Consider the following 21693-nt stretch of genomic DNA (forward strand, 5'->3'; position numbering starts at 1 on the left):
ACTATACATGTTTTCTGCCCGTTGTAAAGTCAAGATGTAATGCAGGTTTATATGCAGCCTAAGAATGCTCTCCTGTGTTTGTTTGGTGTATTGTTTGCTGACGTTGAAAAGGAAAGCGATGCAATATAATGTGTTAATAATTTCACACATAAATCCAGAGTATAAGTCGCACCCCCGGCCAAACTATGAAAAAAAACTGTGATTTATAGTCCGGAAATTACGGTAGTGTAATAAGACAGGCTAGTCAATGATCTTTATTTGCTTGACAGACTGGCATGGGAAATTTTAAACTCCACTCTTTTTTTTTCCCCCCTATTTTTCAATGCTGCTCATCTCCTCCCACTTCTTATTGTACCGTAACAACAGGGAGTTCCATTGTAACATTGACAAATCCATATTGTCGAGCTGCAACCTACTTTACATCAAAAACCAGCAGCAAAAGGGAACGCCCTCCCTCATTTTCTGTGGCTTAGCAACAAGCGGCATATAAGGCTTGTGCCGGGCCTCCGCATGGCGGGGCCGCAAAAAACAAGTGTCAGTGTGTAAACACTTTTAGGCCCCAAAGGGTATTTCTAATAAAAATCAATTGTAAACAGAACATTCCTGTCCACTTCTTACATGACAGGGTCACAGTGCTTAAAGGTACTCACGGAGATGCAATGACACATACTTGTACGTGAGACAGTGACTATCTGTTTTTGTATTGACACTGTACCATTAGAGATTCATTTATTGCATTTGAAAATTATGTTTTAATCACATGCCGTTACAATGAATATTAGCGCTCGTTCCTAATTATTGATGTGATTTCACAGCAACGTATAGTTTTCGGGCAGTTTATCTGTGGTGTGATGGATTTCCTCAGATGCCCATCTGACAGAGGACATAAAAGCCTCAGCTCTTACATGTGCCTCTAGGACCGAGAAGCCAGAATCTGTTTACTGTAATTAAACTGTCACAAGTTGTGATTTATGGCGTATTGAGTAAAAGAGGTGTTATCCTATAGACTGGAAGGAGGAAGTCAACAAGATCGAGAGCCTCTGCAGCAAATAGCTGTAGGGTTTGTAACCACTCAAAATAGGGAAAATACAGACTGTGCATGAAAATGTCTGGTGTGACAAATAGTTGTTAAAATGTTGTTTGTAGCACTCGTTTCTGAAAATGCTAGCGAGTGACCTGTTTCCACCTAGTTGTACAGGTAGCTTCAGTTTGGTACTGTATCATACCAAATGTTTTGAATGCTACTAACATAACTGATCCAACATATTCCGCACACCTTTGTATGGATACTCCTTTCACTGGTAGAGTACCTCACGTGTGCGGCTTGATTGGCTGCACACATCTGATTAGCAGAGTTGTTAGTCAAGAGATAAAGCACCTATCCCACTGAGCGGTGAACATTTCTGACTGTTGCCAAAGGTAGAAAAATACATGTTCACATCAGTATTGTTTTTGGCAGGCATTTTACATTTAGCCTTAGTCTTAGTCTTTTGGGCTAAAATGCTTATTAGTAGGGATGTTCCGATCAGGTTTTATGACACCGATACCGATCTTGCATGAGTGAGATCGGCCGATACCGATTCCGATCACATGGAATATCTGTATATTTTTCCATTTATTTATGGTGACAGCAATTTTATTGCCGTAATTTTGACAAAAATGTATATATATTTTCAAAAGCATGAAGAAATACAAAACCGTTGCTGGCACAATACAACAATTACTCAGTCACAAAGACACCTGAAAAACTTACATTTACCAGCTTTTAGTAACACAGTTTTTAACAAATCAAAATAATCAGCAAAAGACTTAATTATGCAAAAAGTCGAATAAATAACATGCCACCTAAACATTGCATAGTTCAGAATATAATCAAAGTACAAAAAATAGTCACATGCAGGCTTCACTTGAATAAACTATTCAATGAGTTCCTAAATTGAAACGACTCAGGAACTTTATTGTCTTGTGCATAGGCAAACTATCTTGTGCATTTGTCAACGAGAAAAAAGTCACTGTTAATCTTTTTGTGAATTATAAAATGATATACAGTAGTGGGTCTGTTGCCCACAAGTGACCTACAATGCGTCTCCCTGCATGTGGCAATAATGCCACTTATACTGCGCTGTGACCACCTTGACTTTATTCAATGCAGTGAGCCTCGTAAACTCACCGTAGTCTCCCAATTGCTTGTTCTTCAAATGTCAGATTAAGTTGCTTGTGTTGAAAATTTTGGCCATGCTCCACTCCGCGTGGTGCCTTTTCATGCCATGTACAGTATTACAAGACGCAAACTGCACACAGCAGACAATGCTACGTTCACACCAACTCCGGTGGGAGCGTTTCTGGCGGCGCGTTTCAATTGGAGTCGACGTAGCTCGGCGCGCGCGGTTGCTGCGGCGCAGCATGAATGATGTTTTTGCCGCGGTGGGACGTCGTCGCGTATTAAACAAATCAACTTTTCTGCCATTTCGTCTCGGCAGCCAATCAGCATCGGGCATCTACGTCACACACAGCCAAATGTTCACTCTGCGGCTTTTTTTTCTTTTTTTTTTCAAACAGTTTTTTACAGTGGCTCTGTTTGGCTGTATGTGACACAACGCAGTGTACGGTGGAACTTCGAGCTCTGGCTCTGTTTGGCTGTGTGCGAGACGTATGCCCGATGCTGGTTGGCTACCACGAGACGGAATGGCAAAAAAGTTGACTTGTTTAATGCGCGACGAATGAGGCGAATGGACAGCTTTTCGGCGCTTCACTCCGCCCCCCACAGCTGCAAACGCATCATTCGCACCGCCCCGCACGCAACCGCGCCCGCCTGCGGGAACTACATTGACTCCAATTGAAACGCACCGCCAGAAATGCTCCCTCCGCAGTTGGTGCGAACGTAGCAGCCTCGCCTCCTCAGCGAGCAGAGGGGGAGGGACGCAACACGGCAGTAGGCTGTGAAGAATGAGCTGCGGGTGATCGGATGTTTTGATTAGCAATAAAAGGCTTTGATCGAATATTCCGATCACATATTTTTTCACGAAAATTGGCCGATCATGATCGGTGCCCAATCGATCGGAGCATCCCTACTTATTAGTTTTAGTCACATTTTAGTCATTCCTATTCGTGATGCTGAAGTTTTAGTCTTGTTTTAGTCGACGAAAACTCCAAAAAAAGGATTTAGTCTAATTTTAGTCGACAAATACTCAAAAAAGGTTTTAGGCTAGTTTTTGTCCTTTTTAGTTAAAAATAGACATACAAGGTTTCCATCCATTAGCAAAGAATTTCTGATCTACTAAGGATTATGCATTACACACAGATAAAGTGGTAAAACAGTGGAATCAATGCTGATTACTCCAAAATAAGCAGAGAACCAAAACATTTTCTTTGGCAATTGTTGTGGCTATATTTCTTTTAACCAACCTGCTCAAGTGCAATGACCATACACATGCTCAAAATATGAGCAGTCGATGAGGAACACTTAAAAGTATGAAACAAACATGACACTTAAGCAAGATAAATAAACAAAATAAAAACAACATTGACTCGACGGGACTCCTATCCCTAGTGCAGTATCACAAGTACAAACTCTGTCACAGTAACATATTTGTATTGTCTACTAAGTAACAGCTTGCTGTTAGCAGAAGTAGCCTACCGAGCTTGATTCAGTCTCTCTGAAATGACTCTTGCCCTATTTCGACAGCCACGACTGAGATCACCCGTAACGCTAAAGACTCAGAAAAAAGCGTGTCAGTGTGTGTGACTAATGACCGCAGACGTGTTTTGTTGTGCCGGTGTGTGCGTGCGGCGTACGTGCCGGCCAGGTGGTGGGCGTGACCAAACAAGGATAGGTTGCAGCAGCATTGCTGATATTTTTTGACAGGCAGATTACATGCACAATAGGAAGGGATGTCATGCATTTTGAACATCTGACAGCTTACACGCTAACAATTTCATCCAGTCTCAACTCATGGTCACGTCATATTTTAGTCATTAAAGAGCCACATTTAGCTCGTCATCGTCATCGTTGACAAAAACTACAGTCGTTCACACCAGGGTTCGTCCAAGATGCAAATGTTCGCCAGTCGCCGGACATTCGGCAGGTGTTTGCCTGTACTTTTCTTGTTACAAGAGAATTATGAACATGTTCAAAATTTTCTTGCCACAAAAAAAATCACTCAAACTGTTGGCAAACATCTGGCGAAGGTTTTGCCAACATTTGCGACATAGACAACCCTGACAAACTGATGTGAAGGCAACATTCGCTGCCTTCGAAAACACTCGCAGTTGTTTGCTGCTAGTGGGATAGGGGCTTTAGTATGAGATGGAAAGGCAAGAAATATGGATTTTCTCCAGAGGCCTGGCAAATGGCTTCCACACCCAGTTCTCCATTTGAGTGTTATTTATTAAGATTACAAATTGCTAAATCTCATTTCACTCACACTAACAAATTGGCAAACGGTGTATGTAAAAGTAATATAGATGGCTGTATTTAAAAGAAGTGGTTTTGTTTGTTTTTGTTTTTTTCCAAACATTTTAGGTAGCGCTGACTATTTTCACCATGCAAAATTTGGGAGAGCACCGCAAGTGCAAAATGAAGTTTGAAGTGATGGAAATGAAAGTGTTAGCGGAAGAAAAACAAAGTTACAGAAAATAAATCTACGGCTCCAATCATTTTCAGAATGCCAGACACCAAAATCCATGTTTTGTTTGATTTAACTCGCCTCAAGTTTGTGTGCATTGTACATACTGTATCTGCCCATCCTACGTAACATTGTATTCAAAACTTAGAACAGTATACCTATACCATACTGAACGCAACTGTTCAGGGAGAGGCCAGAACCAATTGTCACAGTGTGCTGAAATGACCCAAAGAAGTAATGCTGGGTTGAAAAGACTTTTATCATAAGACTCGACAAAATGTCACAATTTTTGTTTGTGGCGGTGGAGAAATGTTTACGAGCGGAAAAGTCTTACCTGTTATTTTGCCTGTGCCTCGTGGACACTCCTGCAGCATGCCAATTTGCACATACCTTGACGTGGTATTTAAAGAATTCAGATTTGATGAATCACATTGCGCATGCTAAATCTCCCAAAATACTCAAAATGAGCCATCAAGTTGGAATGGGAAGTAAACCTTAAGTCATTCAGGCCCATTGTCGTTCTGTTCAAACAGCTTCACAACAATATTACAGTAATATTACTTTCAATTTAGTTTTGGGCTTTTTCTTTTTCAGTGAGAATCAGGATATGGCTTTTTTGCGACTTCATGAACTGTGATGATGTCTCGGCCAGCCCCGTCCCCAATCTTCACCCTGAGGGGTGCCAGTGGAGCCTTCAACACCCTCCACTTCAGTTGCCATGGAGGACACACTCCTTTCCTCTTCTCTGGGTAACACATTCAACTCATTTCGTCCCCCACAAAAAAGTAGTATTTTGTTTTGTATTACCTATGTTTCACTTAGCCTCAACAACCAGCTATCGTGGTATATCCAGTACAATATTGCTTTTTAAACTATTGATAAGCAAGACCGGGCTATGATGTTTAACGCCTGAAGCTAACATCTCACCTGCCGCTATGCTGAAAGCCATTGTTGCTATCCAGCGACTATTGCATATGTCACCACAACAATGGATGTGAAATAAAACCATCAAAAAGTTACTGAAATGTAGACTTTCGGTTTTAACTTTAATTTAAGAGGTGTCACAAAAATATAGTGTAACGCATTCCAGTAACTGGCGTGAGGCGCAAGGTCGTAGTTGAACAAGGGTGTTTATTCTCGTCTCACCAACTTGCGAGAATTGAGTTCAAATTAAAAATAGAATAATACAGATTCAGTTGACAAAATACATGTATGTATGTACCCAAAAGAATATGACATATGGCTTATTTAACAAGTGTTAAAGTACAGCTAATCACATACTGTAACAAGGTGAAATGAAAACCTTAAGTCATTGGCTGCATGATACTAAAGAGGTGTTAAATATTTTCCTTACCTTTTCTTTTGTGTTTTTTTCTAAACCTAAACCTTTTTTCATCCATTAGCTTAGCCACAGAGGTTGACTTTGCTGTGATTTCTCTGTATCAGGTATTGTAATGTGTCACTACACTTGGTCAGCAAATATTAGTTAGACCCCAATAAATAACACAGGTAGGAATCAAAATGTGTGGAAGATAACTGAAAACTAACTGAAAATGTGTATGGCTGTTACATGAATGGTTATTCTTTTTTTTCTAACTCTTTTCTTTCATTTTTGCAGGTCAGGTAAGGGTGCCATCCATATATGGAATTTGAACAACAGGAGGGCAGAGAAAATTATAGAAGGTCATTCTGGGAATTCAGTCATCTGGGTCAGTACACTTCACTCAGCAGATACACTCATTAGGTCAGTATGCTGTTGTTGATTATATGTTCCTGGTTCCCTTCCATCCATTGATGACACTTCTGTCCCTCTTACTTTTCTCTGGATGGATAAGTCAGGGACGGGACATGAGGGTCTGTCTATGGAATCTGGGTCAAGGTCGCAGTGAGCTGGTGGACTCTGTGAGTATAGGAAGTGTTGGATTCTGTCAGTGCTCCTTGCTGGAGAGAGGACAGAAGACCTGCCTGCTCGCCGTTGCAGGACAGCAAACTGAAGAGGTGAGACCTCATGATGTTGAACCCCGTGATCACCACTTCAACCTATCAAAGTTGATTGCTCTAGAACACAGGTGTCAAACTCAAGGCCCGGGGGCCAGATCCAGCCCGTAACATCATTTTATGTGGCCCGCGAAGGCAAATCATGTGTTGATTTGGTATGTTTCTTTGAAATTGTCTTCAAGGTTAACACAACATATGAAATATTGCAAACATTTGTTACCAATTCCTCCTTTAAAATACATTTAAAATGAGTTGAACAAACCTTTCCTGGCTTCTAATTTCAATACTAGTTATCCATCCATTTGTTGTGTCTACATGATAAGGCGAGCACGCATTTATATGGGTTCACAATCGTAATGGCCCTCAGAGGGACTCTATAACTATGATGTGGCCCGCGACAAAAATGAGTATTTCATTGGCTACATTATATACACAACTTAGAAAATAGCATTATTTGTAATTTAATTAAAAAAAGAAAATGTGTGAGCAAAAGCAATGGAACAGATACTTAAAATAGATCCAAGTAACTTAAAGACGTATTTTGCACTTTTTTTTACCCCACTGTTTCAATAGTTCCACAGTAGGGCTGAACCATTTAGCGTTTTGGGACCCAAATCGCGATTTCGAGATCGTTAAAGCTGCATTTTTTTAGGGCTCTTCTTCCCAATGCTCACCAATCAGCAGCATTCTGCCGTGGATATGGACAGGTCACACTAACAAGCGCCAAACAGGTTAAAAAAAAAAAAACGTCCCATTTACACATTCTCCCAGAAGTCTTTTCTTTTGCTATCCACAAAGCTAGCTTGCTCCGCAGCAGCACAGACTTTATTTATATCTTATGGGAGACCTGTGCAGTAGCAGTAAAGGGCTGCATGACGCAGAGCCTCTCCCCGCGGTGACAAATAAACTGCCCTACTAACAAGTATCGCTTTCACCGAGGAGGCGAACGTGGAGTCGCTAAGCATGCTAACAGCAGAGTTGGGAAAGACACAAAATAAGTGCTTAGGTGTGCAGTGGACCTCACGGGTGTCTGGCTAGAACCGCATTAGGGCGGCAAGCCAGCAGCTAGGAACAGAAAATTTGTATTACAGTCAATGCGTATCTAGACATAAAATAAGACGACGGCTACTTTAGCAATTTAGCATACGCTCGCATAACGGAAGACGCTAACGGGTGACGTCAGCCATGACGAAGAGATCGATATCAAAAGTATATAGAATAGAATATCAGCAATGGAGCTCGGAAGAGGGACCACAGAACACCAAATCTGACCTCCCTTCACTGGCTCTCAGTGCATTTCAGAATTCATTGTAAGATGCTGATTTGTCTTCAAATCTTTGAATGGCCTCGCCCCAGCGTACCACTCTGAGCTTCTCCACCCTTACGCACCTGCCCAGTGCCTCAGGTCTGCGGACCAGGCGCTACTGGAGGTGCCGAGGACTAAGCGGAGCCTCAGAGGGTATCGAGCCTTTTCTGTTGCCGCTCCTTCTCTCTGGAATGACCTTCCATTAAATGTTAAGCAAGCCCCCTCTCATATGCATGCATACGTATACATGACGGCAAGTAATAAAGTAGGTCTTGCCTTACTTGAATTTTGCATTTTAAAAACCTTGAAAAAGTACTCCCTCCCTCACAAAGTGATGTTGACTAACTGATTCTTACAAATTCCAGCTCATTTTATCTGTGTCACAAATCTCGATTCAATGATATCCTCTATTTTGATGTAGGTGTTTTTTTTATTTTTTCATTTTTTTCTAACATACCTACATTGTGTACATATGATGTCAGGTTTTTGACAGGTGTGATACTGGATTGGCCACCGTATGCATGTCTAATGTGTGTATAATCACTGTGGTCCAAGGAATGCTCAGGGACATTTCATTTGTGTGAATGCTCATACTCATGGTAAATTAGAGAGATCATTGACACCAGGGATCAAGAATTGCAGCACACGTTACAAACATTTGCCATTTTGAGGAGTCGGTCCTGACTTCCCTGGGAGGTGGTTATTTGTTGAACCACAAATTTTGTTTTTTTATAACCTATCTTGCATTGAATTGTTTTGTACCGTAAATGTTTCTGTGCTTGTTTTACTTGAGCTACACGTTTGATATCTATTATATAATGCACTAGTGGTTATTCTCTTCATCAGGAGATTTGAAATGGTTGTATTGGCTATGGTCAATGTTTGTGCAATGGCTCTGATTAGTGCTTCTCAACTTCACAATTGCTCATTTTTTTACCCATATGCAGGTCCCTGCATTTCATGTTCGCTATGACCAATAACTACCGGCATATAAATGTGGTCTTCACAGACAAAAGCTAAATTTGTAGACGTAGATCATCATTAATTTTGAATCAATGTAAAAGCACTTACCGGTAATTGGGAAACAGAACACACCTGTCAGTTGCATTTTCCAAAACTTTACTCACATGAGAATGGGTGGATTCAAACAAAAGTTCTACTGTATGTCCTGTATACAGTAAACCTGGAAATAAAAGCTGAAATGTTGACCTCTTGTACGATATTTATCTTTTGACCAAGCAATAAATAAGAATTGCAGTTTGGCCTCACTGTTCCAATACTTTTGGAGGGGAGTTTATGAAAGCGGTGTGAGGATTTGTTGTTAACAGACTTGTGAGAATTGACATTCGCTGGCGTAATGAGATTGAGTGCTTGATGAAATCATTGTCTCTGCTCATTTGTTTGGTCATGTGTCATGCTGAACACCCACTGGCCTGTAATGTCTGGTGCTGGGCCAGTGTCAAAGTGGGTACAGGGCAGCCTTCTATTCAGGCATCTTTTATTGCCTTCAGATTCATGTTACTTTTTCTGCTGTGGAGGAGCCACACTTGAAAGGGACAGAATAGTCACCTGATCCAACCAAATGTGCCTCTGCTAACCCCCATTTAGTGGCCCAGGCACCAGGGCGCCTTTGACTCCCCAGCACCTCAATAATACCATTGTCCCAATAGACACGGACCGAAACACACACACACACACACACACACACACACACACATGCAACATCCCAGCCCAAGAAGGAGGCCCCTGTCGATTTTGCCATTTTGTCTCTCCACTCAATTACACAGGCATAACTGGTACAGACAGATGCTTATCATGCTCAAATATGAAACCCATCATTAGAAGCAATGACACGTACACACTTGCCAGTATGCAGCAGCGTTGGATGGATACAATGTATGAAGCTGAAAACAAGACGATTAAATAACTTATTAGCTATTACTCCTAATGACTTTGGTTTCTTGCCTGCTGATTGTGGCAGAGAAATTAATTGATAGCACGGGTGTTTTATTTATGGCCCAGGTGATGAAACCCATGAACAGCAGACATCCTGGGGCAATGACATGTCCTTTAAGGCCCGCTTTATGTGGTATGTATGTAAACATGCCGGGGAGAAAAACAGATTGATTGCCGAAAGGGCTATCGACTGGGAGGCCCAATGAGAATGAATACGCAAATCTTCAACACAGATAAAGTAGGAAGAAGGTCTTGTAGCGCTCTGGCTATGCCTGAATTGCCACAAGCTTCACTCGAGTTATTTAGAATCAGCACCAGTATGTGCAGGAAAAGACCATTCGTGGCATGTCATATGTCAGCTACAGCTGGATTTATTGTAGACACTGTGGTGGCTGCTCTGTGATGATGGATGGTGCTGCACTGCTTGCTGCAGAAACTCTTGATCTGCGGAGGTCCTGAAACCACAGTGACAGCTTCACGTTGCAGGCTTGCTTTTTTTTTTTTTGGGGGGGGGGGGGTTCCACTCGGTCAAATTAAGCAGTTTACAAGATCTTTGATGTACATACACACAGCTGTGTATAAATTATAAATTACTCTGAATTATGAAAACTTACTGTACACTGCAAAGGTATGAGGTTTGTGACTCACCGACGAGAGTAAAATTGTTGTCTCGAGGTGAAAGGAAAAAGCATGTTCACATTTTTTCACCCATACCTAAAAAAAAATCGTTCTCAGCAGTTATATGTGGTTGCCTGAAGACTTGAACAGAAAGAACTGCGAGTCTGACTCTTCATTAATGTTCGCATTTGTAAAGCGTTTACAAAACAAATGTTGCTTAAATGTTACAAATTTCAAAGTAGTTCTTATAGGTGAGAACTAGTTACTATGCCTTCGAATTCCACCAGCAACTCTTAAAGCATGGTGAACTCACAAAGCTGTTCTTCTGAGTTACCTCAGTTTTTGTTTTGTTTTTTTGTTTTTTTTGTTAAGTACCCCTCAATAATTGTCATGTTTCAATTTTCTCCTGTTTTCTGCAGCTCAAGATTGTCGAGCTATCCAGTAAGGCTCTGGTGTGCAGCCTGATCCCAGACTCAAAATTGGGGATGGTCATGTGTGTCAAGCTGTGGCAGGTAAGCACCAAGATGTCCTCATGTAAAGTTTCAGTACACTATTAAGCAGAGATGGGCACTTTATCCTATTTTGCCGGTCCGTACTCCGTCCGCGACCTGGGCACCCTTCCGTCCTTGTTCCTCCGTCCTTATTCATATAAAGAATCGTCTCTGTACTTACATTTCGTCAGTCCGTCCCACAAAAAAAAAAAAAAAATGTCCGTGCATGACGCCGTGGGAGAGATTCTTACAGCAGAGGTTAAATAATTCATAAACGTTATTTCAAGCTCATTAGCCGGCCTATTTCCTATGCACACCCATTTACAAGCTGGGAGTATCGTGAGTGAATTGAATTGTTTTAAACTGTTTAAGTGTCAACCAAGATAGCATTTAGCTGTCAACACAACCACCGTCAGTCACCAGACTACTGAGCCCGCCAGGGGACCTCACGAGAATATTTAAGATAGCTTTATAACGTAATACTATTGTGTTTTATTGCAAAACCTTTGCGTTGTAACACAATGCATTTTCAGTTTTTATTGCATTATTTTGCAAAAATTATTTTTATTGCAAAATAACGCAATGTTATTCTAGGAGTACAACAAAAGACTTCCACTTCCAGGTTGTAGCTTTAAAGGGGAAGTCAACCCAAATATATATATATATATCACAGCTGATCTGTTTTCTGAAACTGAGCCACAATTGGTCATAATCTGAGCTTTGAGCATCTGTGATGTAATTTTCAGTCGACAAAAGTGACAAAATGGCCGCCCCCTGAGATGGCCAAAAACCGGTGGAGATTGCTGCTTAACTCATATTACACAAACGCAATATTGATTAGAATGCCGTGTTTCAACTAGTGGGTCTGCATAGAACATATTCTTGAAAAAAATAGGTTTGGGTTGACTTCCCCCTTCAAGTGTACGGCGGTGCTAACGTGAGCACGAATGACGGTTGACTTCCCCCTTTAAGTGTACGGCGGTGCTAGCGTGAGCACGAATGACGGTTGACTTCCCCCTTTAAGTGTGAGCACGAATGACGGTTCGGGGAGATTTTTACGCTCTAGAGATGTCCCAGACAAAGACTTACTTCACATGCAAAGGGATAAGGTATGCACTAAATGTTAACAGTTAGTCAACAAAACCAAATTGCATCCGCCTTTTTCCTCGTCAGTGAAATGGGCGTCCTGTGGCGTAATCCATGGTATTACATGTGTTGAACCACTAGAAGGCCGACGTCGTATCGCGGAAGAGATCAGTGGTCTTTCTTTTTAAAAGAAGTCAACACAACACAGTCACAGTCTGGTTAGGGACGAATAGAGGGATGGATGAAAACTCACCTCCGTCCTTGCTTAGTCCGTCCTTTTAAAAAAAAACTCTCACCCTCCGTCCACAAAATGGGCGTCCGTCCGTCCGTTCCGCCCTGGGACGGAATGTCATCTCTGCTATTCAGGATAAATTAAGTGTATTAGTGCGTACGGTAAATGTGTTTGTCTTATTTTACTGGTATCAGGTTACAGTATTTTGTTCTTTTACTGATCTGAATGTCACCAGAACTGTGATGTTCATCCAAGGTACATACCGAACCATGACTTTGGTTCCAATTCGATAGTTAGAAAAAACACATTTATGCCAAGATACCATTTCATCTCTAAGTGCAAATTGGATTCAGGGGCCTCACCCTGTCAACCTTTTTGAGGTGCAGTAGATTCTACCTTTTTTTCTATTTCCTTGCTACACCTTTTTAAGCTTACTGTAATCTTCACTCTGATTGGTTAGCAAGCGACACTAACAGGAAAGTCAACAAAAATGCACGCGCAAGACGTGGCACATAATTTAAAGCCCGACAGCTCATTCTGGGCCATTTTTCCAAGCGTTTCTTCTCAACTTGCAGAGTCCCAACACTGTAATTAGAGTGTTTGGAATGGCTGGGGGTTCTCAGTCATATATCAGCCTGCAGCTGTACATCCAATCTGATCCCAGCACAAGTTTGCTTTCTGTTTTGTAAATTAATGGCTCCCTGTAATTATTTTCCTGGTTAATAATTGATGTGCTTAATTTTTCGCTTTTTGGGGGGGTGTTTTGAACATTGTGTTTGAATAAACATAACGGATTGATTCATGCTTTTGATTGTTTTTTGTTTTTGTTTTTTTTTTATTCAGCAAAGACATCATTTGTATAATTTATCTAATTTGACTGCTTTCCTATGATTCCAATACATTCGTCATTTGATTTTTGAATATGAACTACGGTACCAGTTGGTTCAATGCTGAATGTCAGGAAGCCTTATGATCAATTATATCAGAATAAATTATATGATGACATAATCATTAAGGCCATGCCACCATCTAACTTCAAAGCCTACAGACTATTGTGATTCTAAATCATTTCAGGCTGTTGCTTTCTAAAGATGTGGGATATTTCTACTTTCTGCTGCCTCAGACAAAACCAGTGGAAGGCAGCACTGTGTTCTCATTTGCAAGACTTCATCTTAATTTTTGTTACGGCCCTTCCAACTCTGGACACATAAGTTGGAAATGTCTGTTAACTGACGCCGTACAAAAAAATAAAATAAAAGCTCATCATTAGTCTCTGTTGCTCTCTCTCGTTCTTTATCGCTCTTTTTCTCTTTCTCTTTCTTTGTCTTTCTTTTCACAAATACACATATGTGAATCAGTTCTGTCCTTAATGAACTTACCACTATATTCTACATCAGGGGTGCCCATACTTTTTCAGCATGCGAGCGACTTATAAAATGACCTACCCCAAATGAGCTACCAAATGTATTCATTCATTCATTTAAAATATACTTTATATGTACGATATATCGTCGCTGTCCTGTGAAAAACACTTATCTCCATTTTTTTCATTTTTCCTATTTTTCCATGAATGCTGCTCCCGCGTGACAGACATCGCATTAATGCGAAAATTTTAAAAGATATTCCAAAATTGGACATACGTGTTTGTCCCAGGACAGTGACGATGTATTGATGTACCTTGCATAACTGTATGAACCCACATATACCATATACTAGGTGGGACGGGCACATGACTGGGTGCCTTGTATGTCAATCAAGTGACAAATTGCCCAATGGATGATAGGTGAGTCTTTTTTTACCTTATTCATTGCCTTTTACAGGCAGATATATCAATAGTAGAAAACTGTGAGGGCTAGCAGTGATTGAGCTAATGCCATGAGAGCTACCAACACTACCTTTGTGAGCTATTGGTTGATGGGCACCCCTGTCCTATATGGTTACAAGGTTCAGCAAGATTTGTTTTCTCTTACAGCCGACAACATTCACATGGTCTGGCACATACAACTGAAATCACTGTAATATGCATAGAGAGAATAATTGCTTGAAAAGATAAAAGCAACAGTAAAGGGGGGGTAAACTCCCTCTTTGTGAAGTGTAATTTTAAGATGACAAGAAATGCGATTTAGTGATTGAAAATGACACTGTCAGGTGAGCAAACCTCAATAGAACCTTAATAATTTGAATACTCATGATACTCATAACTCATATTTGCACTCATACTACACACTGCTCATTGGCACAGATGGTCTGGTTCACCGACAGTATATTATAGACCTCTGCAGTAATTCATTCAAGAAGCTGTGGCAATGACTGGCTTACGTTTGACTATTTTCAGGTAGCATAGTAATAGCACATTGATCTGACTTCTGTGTCCCTTCAAAAATGACCCTCCCAGCCTTAATGTGAAACTCTCCGGCCTCATCCTGAAGCTGACAGAACTTACTCTTTATCTCTGATTTGCTGTGAAAGCAAGAGCTTTGAAAAGTGTGGGAAGAAAGTGCCTCCATATGTGGCTCTGACTTCACTTGTGATGTAGGGCTCGGCTCGGCCTGGGGAACAGTAGTGATGTATGATCTGCAAGGCTTTTGTTGTGAACGGGCGCTGGCGAGGAAAAGGAAATGTTCCTATACAGATATCCATCACTCTCAGCTCATCACCTTGATGCCTCGTAACCAGGACAACGTAGTGGATAACAAACCCCCGAGAAATTGATTAGTTCCTGATGTTGGAACAATGCCGCGCTGGGCCTCTGTTGGCCACAATAGTAGTAAACAGGCTGCTGGTCGCTTGGCTGTTGATGATTCCTGACAGAACCTGCAGCAGCAGGACACAGTGATGTAGGGGTGTTACCTGACTCAAGTGTAAATGTCATGTATCAAACATTCATTTGTACTTACTGTGCAATTGAGACCGGGATGCATGCATAGTTTGGAGATATCAATGAATTTCATCATCTTGTGCAAACGGTAGACCACAAAAATACAGGTCATATCGAAAACACGATGGAAGAATTATGGGGGGGAAAAAACGTAAACAGGAAATGGTATTGAGTTATCATTATGGATGAGCATAATAACACTTGATCAACAATTAATGATTATGTCGATTGTAGATAACCGATTGTTGACAAATCACATCTTGGCAAGGGGAGAGCACTATTCGGCAATAATCGCACGCTCTTCATTTAGTCTCACTTAGTTTGTATCAAACAGCATCATGATGTCAGCTACACAAAGTTGAGCTACAGCTACACAGACATCCACCACAGCACAACTTCTGTGGGCAATATTATCCTGCTCAATGCAAAATCCATCAAAATGGGGTCGCAGAACTTTCAGAGAGTTAAGCACCTTCATCTGACTGTGTTTGACTTTTTAAAAATTGGCACACCCAGGCTTTTCAATCGGGAACCAAATTCTTCCTAGCATATCTTGGACATTGATCAAATACCGCAGGTCTTTTTGGCAGATCATAACATTTAATTGACATGATGACACAGCGGGCCGCAGGTGGGAGGTGTGCTTAAAACAGCTGTTTAGAAAGTGGCGTCACATTTATGAAACGTTGCGTTGTAGACTTTGCCTTGATGACTGAGCAAATTTGCATATCCGTGTACACTTGCCACGGTTCCCACGCCCAGGAAAACCTGGAAAATGATTGACCAATTTTCCAGACATGGAAAACACATGGAAAATGAGAAATAACTGTCAAATGTCCTGGAAAAGCTCGAGTTGTCCTCCGCCTTGTGAGTGCGCGCAAACGGCTGCCTTCAATGGGCAGCACCGAGCTGTAGTGCTTTTCTGCATCATCTCTGCTTCTAGCCGGCACAGCGCCCCATGTGATGCTACCAACCAATCAAATTGCATATTCCTTTAGAACGGTTCTGCTGCCCAATGTTTCTATATGACTTTGTTGCCAGATTTACCAACTTTTCAGACTCACGTAAGGATTTATTTGTCCAAAGAAGCAGCAAAACTGGCGACGTTCAGTTGAAGGGGTTGCTGTAGCACTGTATATCGACTGTGAACTTTTTCTCCCTCTCTCTGTCTTCACTCTTGAGCGACAGAGAGCTGCAATGGATCACTTTTGGCTGTGCGCTCTGAGATGAACAACATCTCTGTTTTCAGTAGAGACGTGGCCACCTTGACGACAGCTTCGAGATAGCAACGTGTAACAGGTTGTCTTACTGGGCCACGTTTCACTCCGTAGTCCATACTTGCTCCACTGTCCGACAGCAGAAACAACAAATATGTGAATGAGCAAAACATTAGGAATTCAGCTCCATTAAAATACCATGTATGTGTACAAAGAGCAGAACTCCGACTTTTCATGCGTTTTTTAGCTAGCGTTACGCGCCTGGGCTTGTCAACGTGGCTGTGGCGGTGCTAGCATGGCGTTTGGCCTCGCTCCGACGCATCGGCAGCTCATTAATCAATCAGCTGTATTCCATCAGCTTGATTTGCTGAGCAATGATGTTGACATCCAAGTGAGAGCTTATATTAGTGTGAACGGTGTTGAACGGCTCTTTTGAAATGAACGATGAGAATCGATTCGCACTCTGAGAGGACCCTTCGTTTTTTGAGCCACTTTGGTAACTTTGAAGTAATCTGTTTAAACCAGTCCTATACCTGCCCTATTAGGTACAATTGTAGAAAATAACACTTCTCCAAAGCTTGGGGGTGGAATTTATTTGTGTTTGTTGTGATAACTCGTAAAGTAGCGGTCGAAAAAATCTTTGATGTGGTCGTGTTATTAATCTAAACTTGGCAGCTCTAGTGTCAAGTAATTTTCGCAATGTGCGTATGTAGTTTGTTTACAGTAGAGACACGAGAGAGTGGCTATGTTTAACATGCCGTTGCGAACCGATTCTTTTTATTTTTTTACATCGATGCATATTTGTAGATTTTCAATCGATTTTAAATAGATTTTCGATGAATCGTTACATCCCTACTACTTTCTGTTTCCAAATTGTCGGATGAGTCAAGGGAGAGGCAACTTCGTCTGCCCGAAAGCCCAGAGAGTCCGCAACACGGTCCCAAACACGCTAGACCTGCGCTGGCACGAAAATGAATTAACTGCCGTTTTTACGCCATTCGCTCGAGCACCAGTCTACCAAAATAGGGCCCTACAAAGCAGTCAGAATTTCCGTTTATTATTACATAGTGTACACACCCGCACCGAGTTGCTGCATTGGACTGCACTTTTGAGCTTGGCCTTTGACTTTCACCATAACTGCAAAAGCCAGAGCAGATTTCCTTTGTCCAATAAGATATATTACCACAGAAACACTGCTGTAAAGTTGTCATTTGACAATGTCGTTAACCAAATCAATGTGTGAGGATAAAGCTAAATCATAGTTGTACTAATACGGTGTAAAGCCTTTACTCTGTAATTATTTACAGTGGAACCTCCAATGTCCAGGAAGACAAACTCGGAGTTCAAAACCATCATGTGCACATGTATAAAATCACTTTCTTCAGTCATAAAATGAAGTAGTACTAATACAGTGGTGGTAATTCAAGTTCCATTGTAACATGCATCCATCCAACCATCCATCCATTCTTTCACCCACAGAGATTTTGTGGGTGAAAGGGCACTGTTGGCACTTTGAAGACAATGTTGATTGACCATTTAATGCTTTTCCATTTTTCAAGGTTCTGATACAGTGAAGCCATTACTGTAAAAATATGATATATTTTCCTAGTTTTAATTAGCAGCATTTTGGACTAGTTTGTAAAAAAAAAAAAATCTAAAAGTCTTGCTGGAGCAGCATGTTAAGCTTAGGTCACAAAAACATCGACTAGTTTTTCAGCATGAGCTAGTGGCAAGGATTTATTTTTCACCTTACGCAAGTTTTTGAAAAAATAATGTTCTTGGCATTGGTTTGGGTGTGGGAGTTGAAGGATAGATTCTGATCAAATGTAAGGCCAAGCTTCCTTCATGGAGCCAAAGACAATAATCACTGGTTTCAATTTTATTTGTAAAAAGTCATCCATTTTTTCTTCTCTGGGAGTTCCACTGTATATAGTTAATGTTTGGCAGCATAATTCTTATATATTTCAATATATAAAATATCCATCCATCCATCCATCCATTCTACGTGCCGCTTGTCCTCACCAGAATTGTGAGTGTGCTGATTTTGGGCAAGATGCGGAGTTCACACTGAACTGGTTGCCAGCCAATCACAGTGTATAAAATATGTCAATGGATAATAGAACTAGTATGAACCACTTAACAAAAATTCTTTTCTATGCTATAACCATTTTTTATCTCCTGGTTTGCTTTTAGCTTGAAAGGGGGCATGTATTCCCCAGGTGTCTTAATAACATGCTGTATGTGGCATGTTTTCGTCAAAATATCCCATGGATCATGGATTATATCACACTTTTAGTACCCCATTTCCTTGCTTGTTATAATTATGTAATTTTAGGGGCTGGTCATCTCATGCAAGTGGGCCAGCCCTCATCCCGCCCCACACAATGCTGAGCCAATGACGAGTGCATTTTTTTTTTTTCTGGGCAACCAGTAGGCTTAATCTCATTCGACACTTCAGCCTCCCTTAGCAGCGAGTGTTTGTGGCGGCCGACTGCTTTTCAAACTTTTACTAGTGGAAGGGAAGCAGAGCACAGTGTGGGAAAAAGCGAGTGCCCTAAGCTTAAAGTCAGTGAAAACATTGTAATTTGTATAAGCCCGAATCTCACTGAGCGGCGAGTGCGCAGGCCCGAATGTTGATTTTTCAGGGTTCGTTCAAGGTCGCAAGCGGTCGTGAAGACGTTCCAGAGTATATCTTTTTTCTTTTTCATTAAAAACAAAAACAAAAAAAACACAATTCAACTTTAATTTAGTTTTAATTCTCTTTACTACATAGAGAGAAAGGTGAACTGGTGAACTGAATGAACTAAACAAGCACAGCAGACTCTTATTTAAAGGGGCATAATTTAGGTTGTCCAATTGAAGTTGCCATAGCGTGACGCAATCAGCCAAAGCAGGCCTTCTAACCAGAGGCGGACAGATTTGCATTTGCTAACTAACAGCCAATCACAATTTTGAATGTTGAATGTTTTGCTTTTTATTTTCATGAAACCATGACTGTGAATAGTCTCACAATTATTTATCTGCCATATTTTGTGCATACTATGGTGTGAAAGTAATTAATGCGTTCTGAAGAGAAATTCTTCAGGATACTGTACATATTCAACTTTGATGACTGATTGCTTTGGACAAGTAAGAAAGTCTGCTTGCTTTGATTGTTTCAGTTAACAATCTGTATTGTAAATGGTTTAATAGACTGCTTACTCTTAATCTTTTTTTTTTAACGTTTAAATTTGTCTTGTGATCCTGACTGAAATGCGTTACTAACTGTAATATTACAAAAATACAGTAATTCATATTACTTTATCACCTGAATGTAATGTATTTACTGTAACTTAACAATTGAATGAAACTTTTTTTTGTAAAATGTTATTCCCAGTCCCCTTGTAATCATATGATGTTGTGCACCACCACATCCAGCACAATGTTCCGTGTGTCGTATCTGTGGTGCTTCACAGGTGTTTACCATTTGGCTTTGACATGATCGTGCTGAGGCAGCCATGTAAAAGATTCTCTTTTGATCTTGTCATAGACTGAGAAACTCTGTGGGTGTGGTTATTAGGGATAGACCGATTATCAGCCCGGATGATTATCAGCGCCGATATTCAATCGGTATCGGCCTTTTTAAAAAAATCTGCTGGCCGATAATAAATCAATTTAAAACTGTGTTAACTTCAAGGAACAATTTATTTAATTTTCAGTAAACTTTATAAGAGCTTCTACGGACCTTGGGAACACGGCACCTTTTTGTTTTTGTTTGAAATCAAAACAAAGAAAAGTATAATTTTTACATTTCTCTCATTTTGAAATGTTGGAGATTATTAAATGGTGAAAACGATATGGAGCTGCTATTTACATTTTCATTTGACTTTTAAAGACATGCTGTTGACCCTGGGAATTTGTGTGAGAATTTTACAAGAAATATGTTTAATGGCAAACATTTATAATAATTAAAATAAATCAACATGCAAATCAGAAAAGACGATTAAACAAAGTTGTTTTTTTGTTTTTTTTTATCTATTTTCACGCCAATATTTTCCTTTTTACTGAAAATGAAAATCAGCTCCAAATATTGGTTATCAGCCCCCTTGACTAACGATAATCGGTGTGAGCCCTGAAAAAAAACATATCGGTCTATCTCTAGTGGTTATTATGTTAATTAGCCTTGCTGTTGGGAAAGAACGGAGCAGAAGTGCAGAATGGCTCCGTCTCGATCAAGTTTTTTTTTTTTTTTCAAACACACACTTTTCTTTAAAGCAATGACACTTCAGTACATGCCGTGTTGGAGAAGTCCAATGTAACGTGGTTTTGCGTCCCCCACCAGTCGCCATCCATCCATCTTTCCAGCTGTTGTGCAGTGATGAATCTTCTCTCATAGCTTCAGCCCCATTCCAGCAGAGAGCCTTCATGTACAAAAGTCTGTGTAGGATATAATGAATTAGGTGTCTACCCAGGGTTCCCTGACCTCTGACCCATAACATCGTCAATCAAGGAGGTCCTACATTTAAGTGAAATGGTGGGCCCCAAGCCTGGAACGCTTAGCACAGACTCTGGTGGCAAGCAGGGGCCACTGATTTTCACTTGTTTTTATTTGTTTTCTTAATCCCTTCGTGTTCATCCTGGATGATGTGTTTGGAGGGAATACATGACTCTGTCTATAATTTGTTTAAAAGTTGATGAAGAGAAATATATTGTGTTAAGTGAGAGGAGGGCTTCAAGATGGATGAAAATATCTTTCCCTTCTGGCACATATGGAAAAAATTTGCTTCTCTCGTGTTCGCTGGTAATATAAAGGCTCACGTTTGTGTTGTGAAGTAGTCGTACAGTATCCCTAATATGTAGTCATGTAAAAATGTGTTCTTCGTCAACTGATTTTTTTTTTTTTTTTTTTGGTCGTTCGAGAAAACAGGTTCATCGTAAAACGCCCCAAGTTGTACCTTCCACCTTCTCTATCATCAATAATTCTTCGTACTTCCACTCCCTCATGTCTACCCCTCCCCCCACCGCCGCTCCCAATAAGACAGATATGAAGCTAAGCTTTTTATCAGCTCACCTGTATATTCTCTTTCACTGAAGTAATTTACAATCTCTGTGAATTGGCAACTTTGCACCGTCCCCCGTGCTTGTCTGGTGCTGCACACACAATTATAAGAAGGGAGGAGGCACCGAGAGGTTATCACTGACTGCCCACTACATAGGGACAGCACTTCATCATCCTTTCAAACTTTGCCTAAGATGTATCTCGTTTGCATTTCGGCTCATTCCGTACTACTTGTTTCCTTCCAAATG

The 21693-nt window shown here is 40.7% G+C and overlaps 1 protein-coding gene across 1 annotated transcript in view; it reads left to right on the top strand.

The window, feature by feature from the left end:
• The window catches only part of gnb1l (guanine nucleotide binding protein (G protein), beta polypeptide 1-like), a 43432-nt gene that overhangs the window by 12572 nt on the left and 9167 nt on the right, over nucleotides 1-21693 (top strand). The window contains exons 2-5 of the mRNA XM_086031080.1: nucleotides 5220-5374; nucleotides 6244-6369; nucleotides 6461-6623; nucleotides 10923-11015. Of these exons, the coding sequence (XP_085887206.1) occupies nucleotides 5262-5374; nucleotides 6244-6369; nucleotides 6461-6623; nucleotides 10923-11015 (495 nt within the window). The 5' untranslated portion in view covers nucleotides 5220-5261. The remainder of the gene's footprint in view (nucleotides 1-5219; nucleotides 5375-6243; nucleotides 6370-6460; nucleotides 6624-10922; nucleotides 11016-21693) is intronic.

Source organism: Filicampus tigris, chromosome 5 (genome assembly GCF_054856515.1).
Source record: "Filicampus tigris isolate MCC_2025a chromosome 5, RoL_Ftig_1.0, whole genome shotgun sequence".
Lineage (NCBI taxonomy): Eukaryota > Metazoa > Chordata > Actinopteri > Syngnathiformes > Syngnathidae > Filicampus > Filicampus tigris.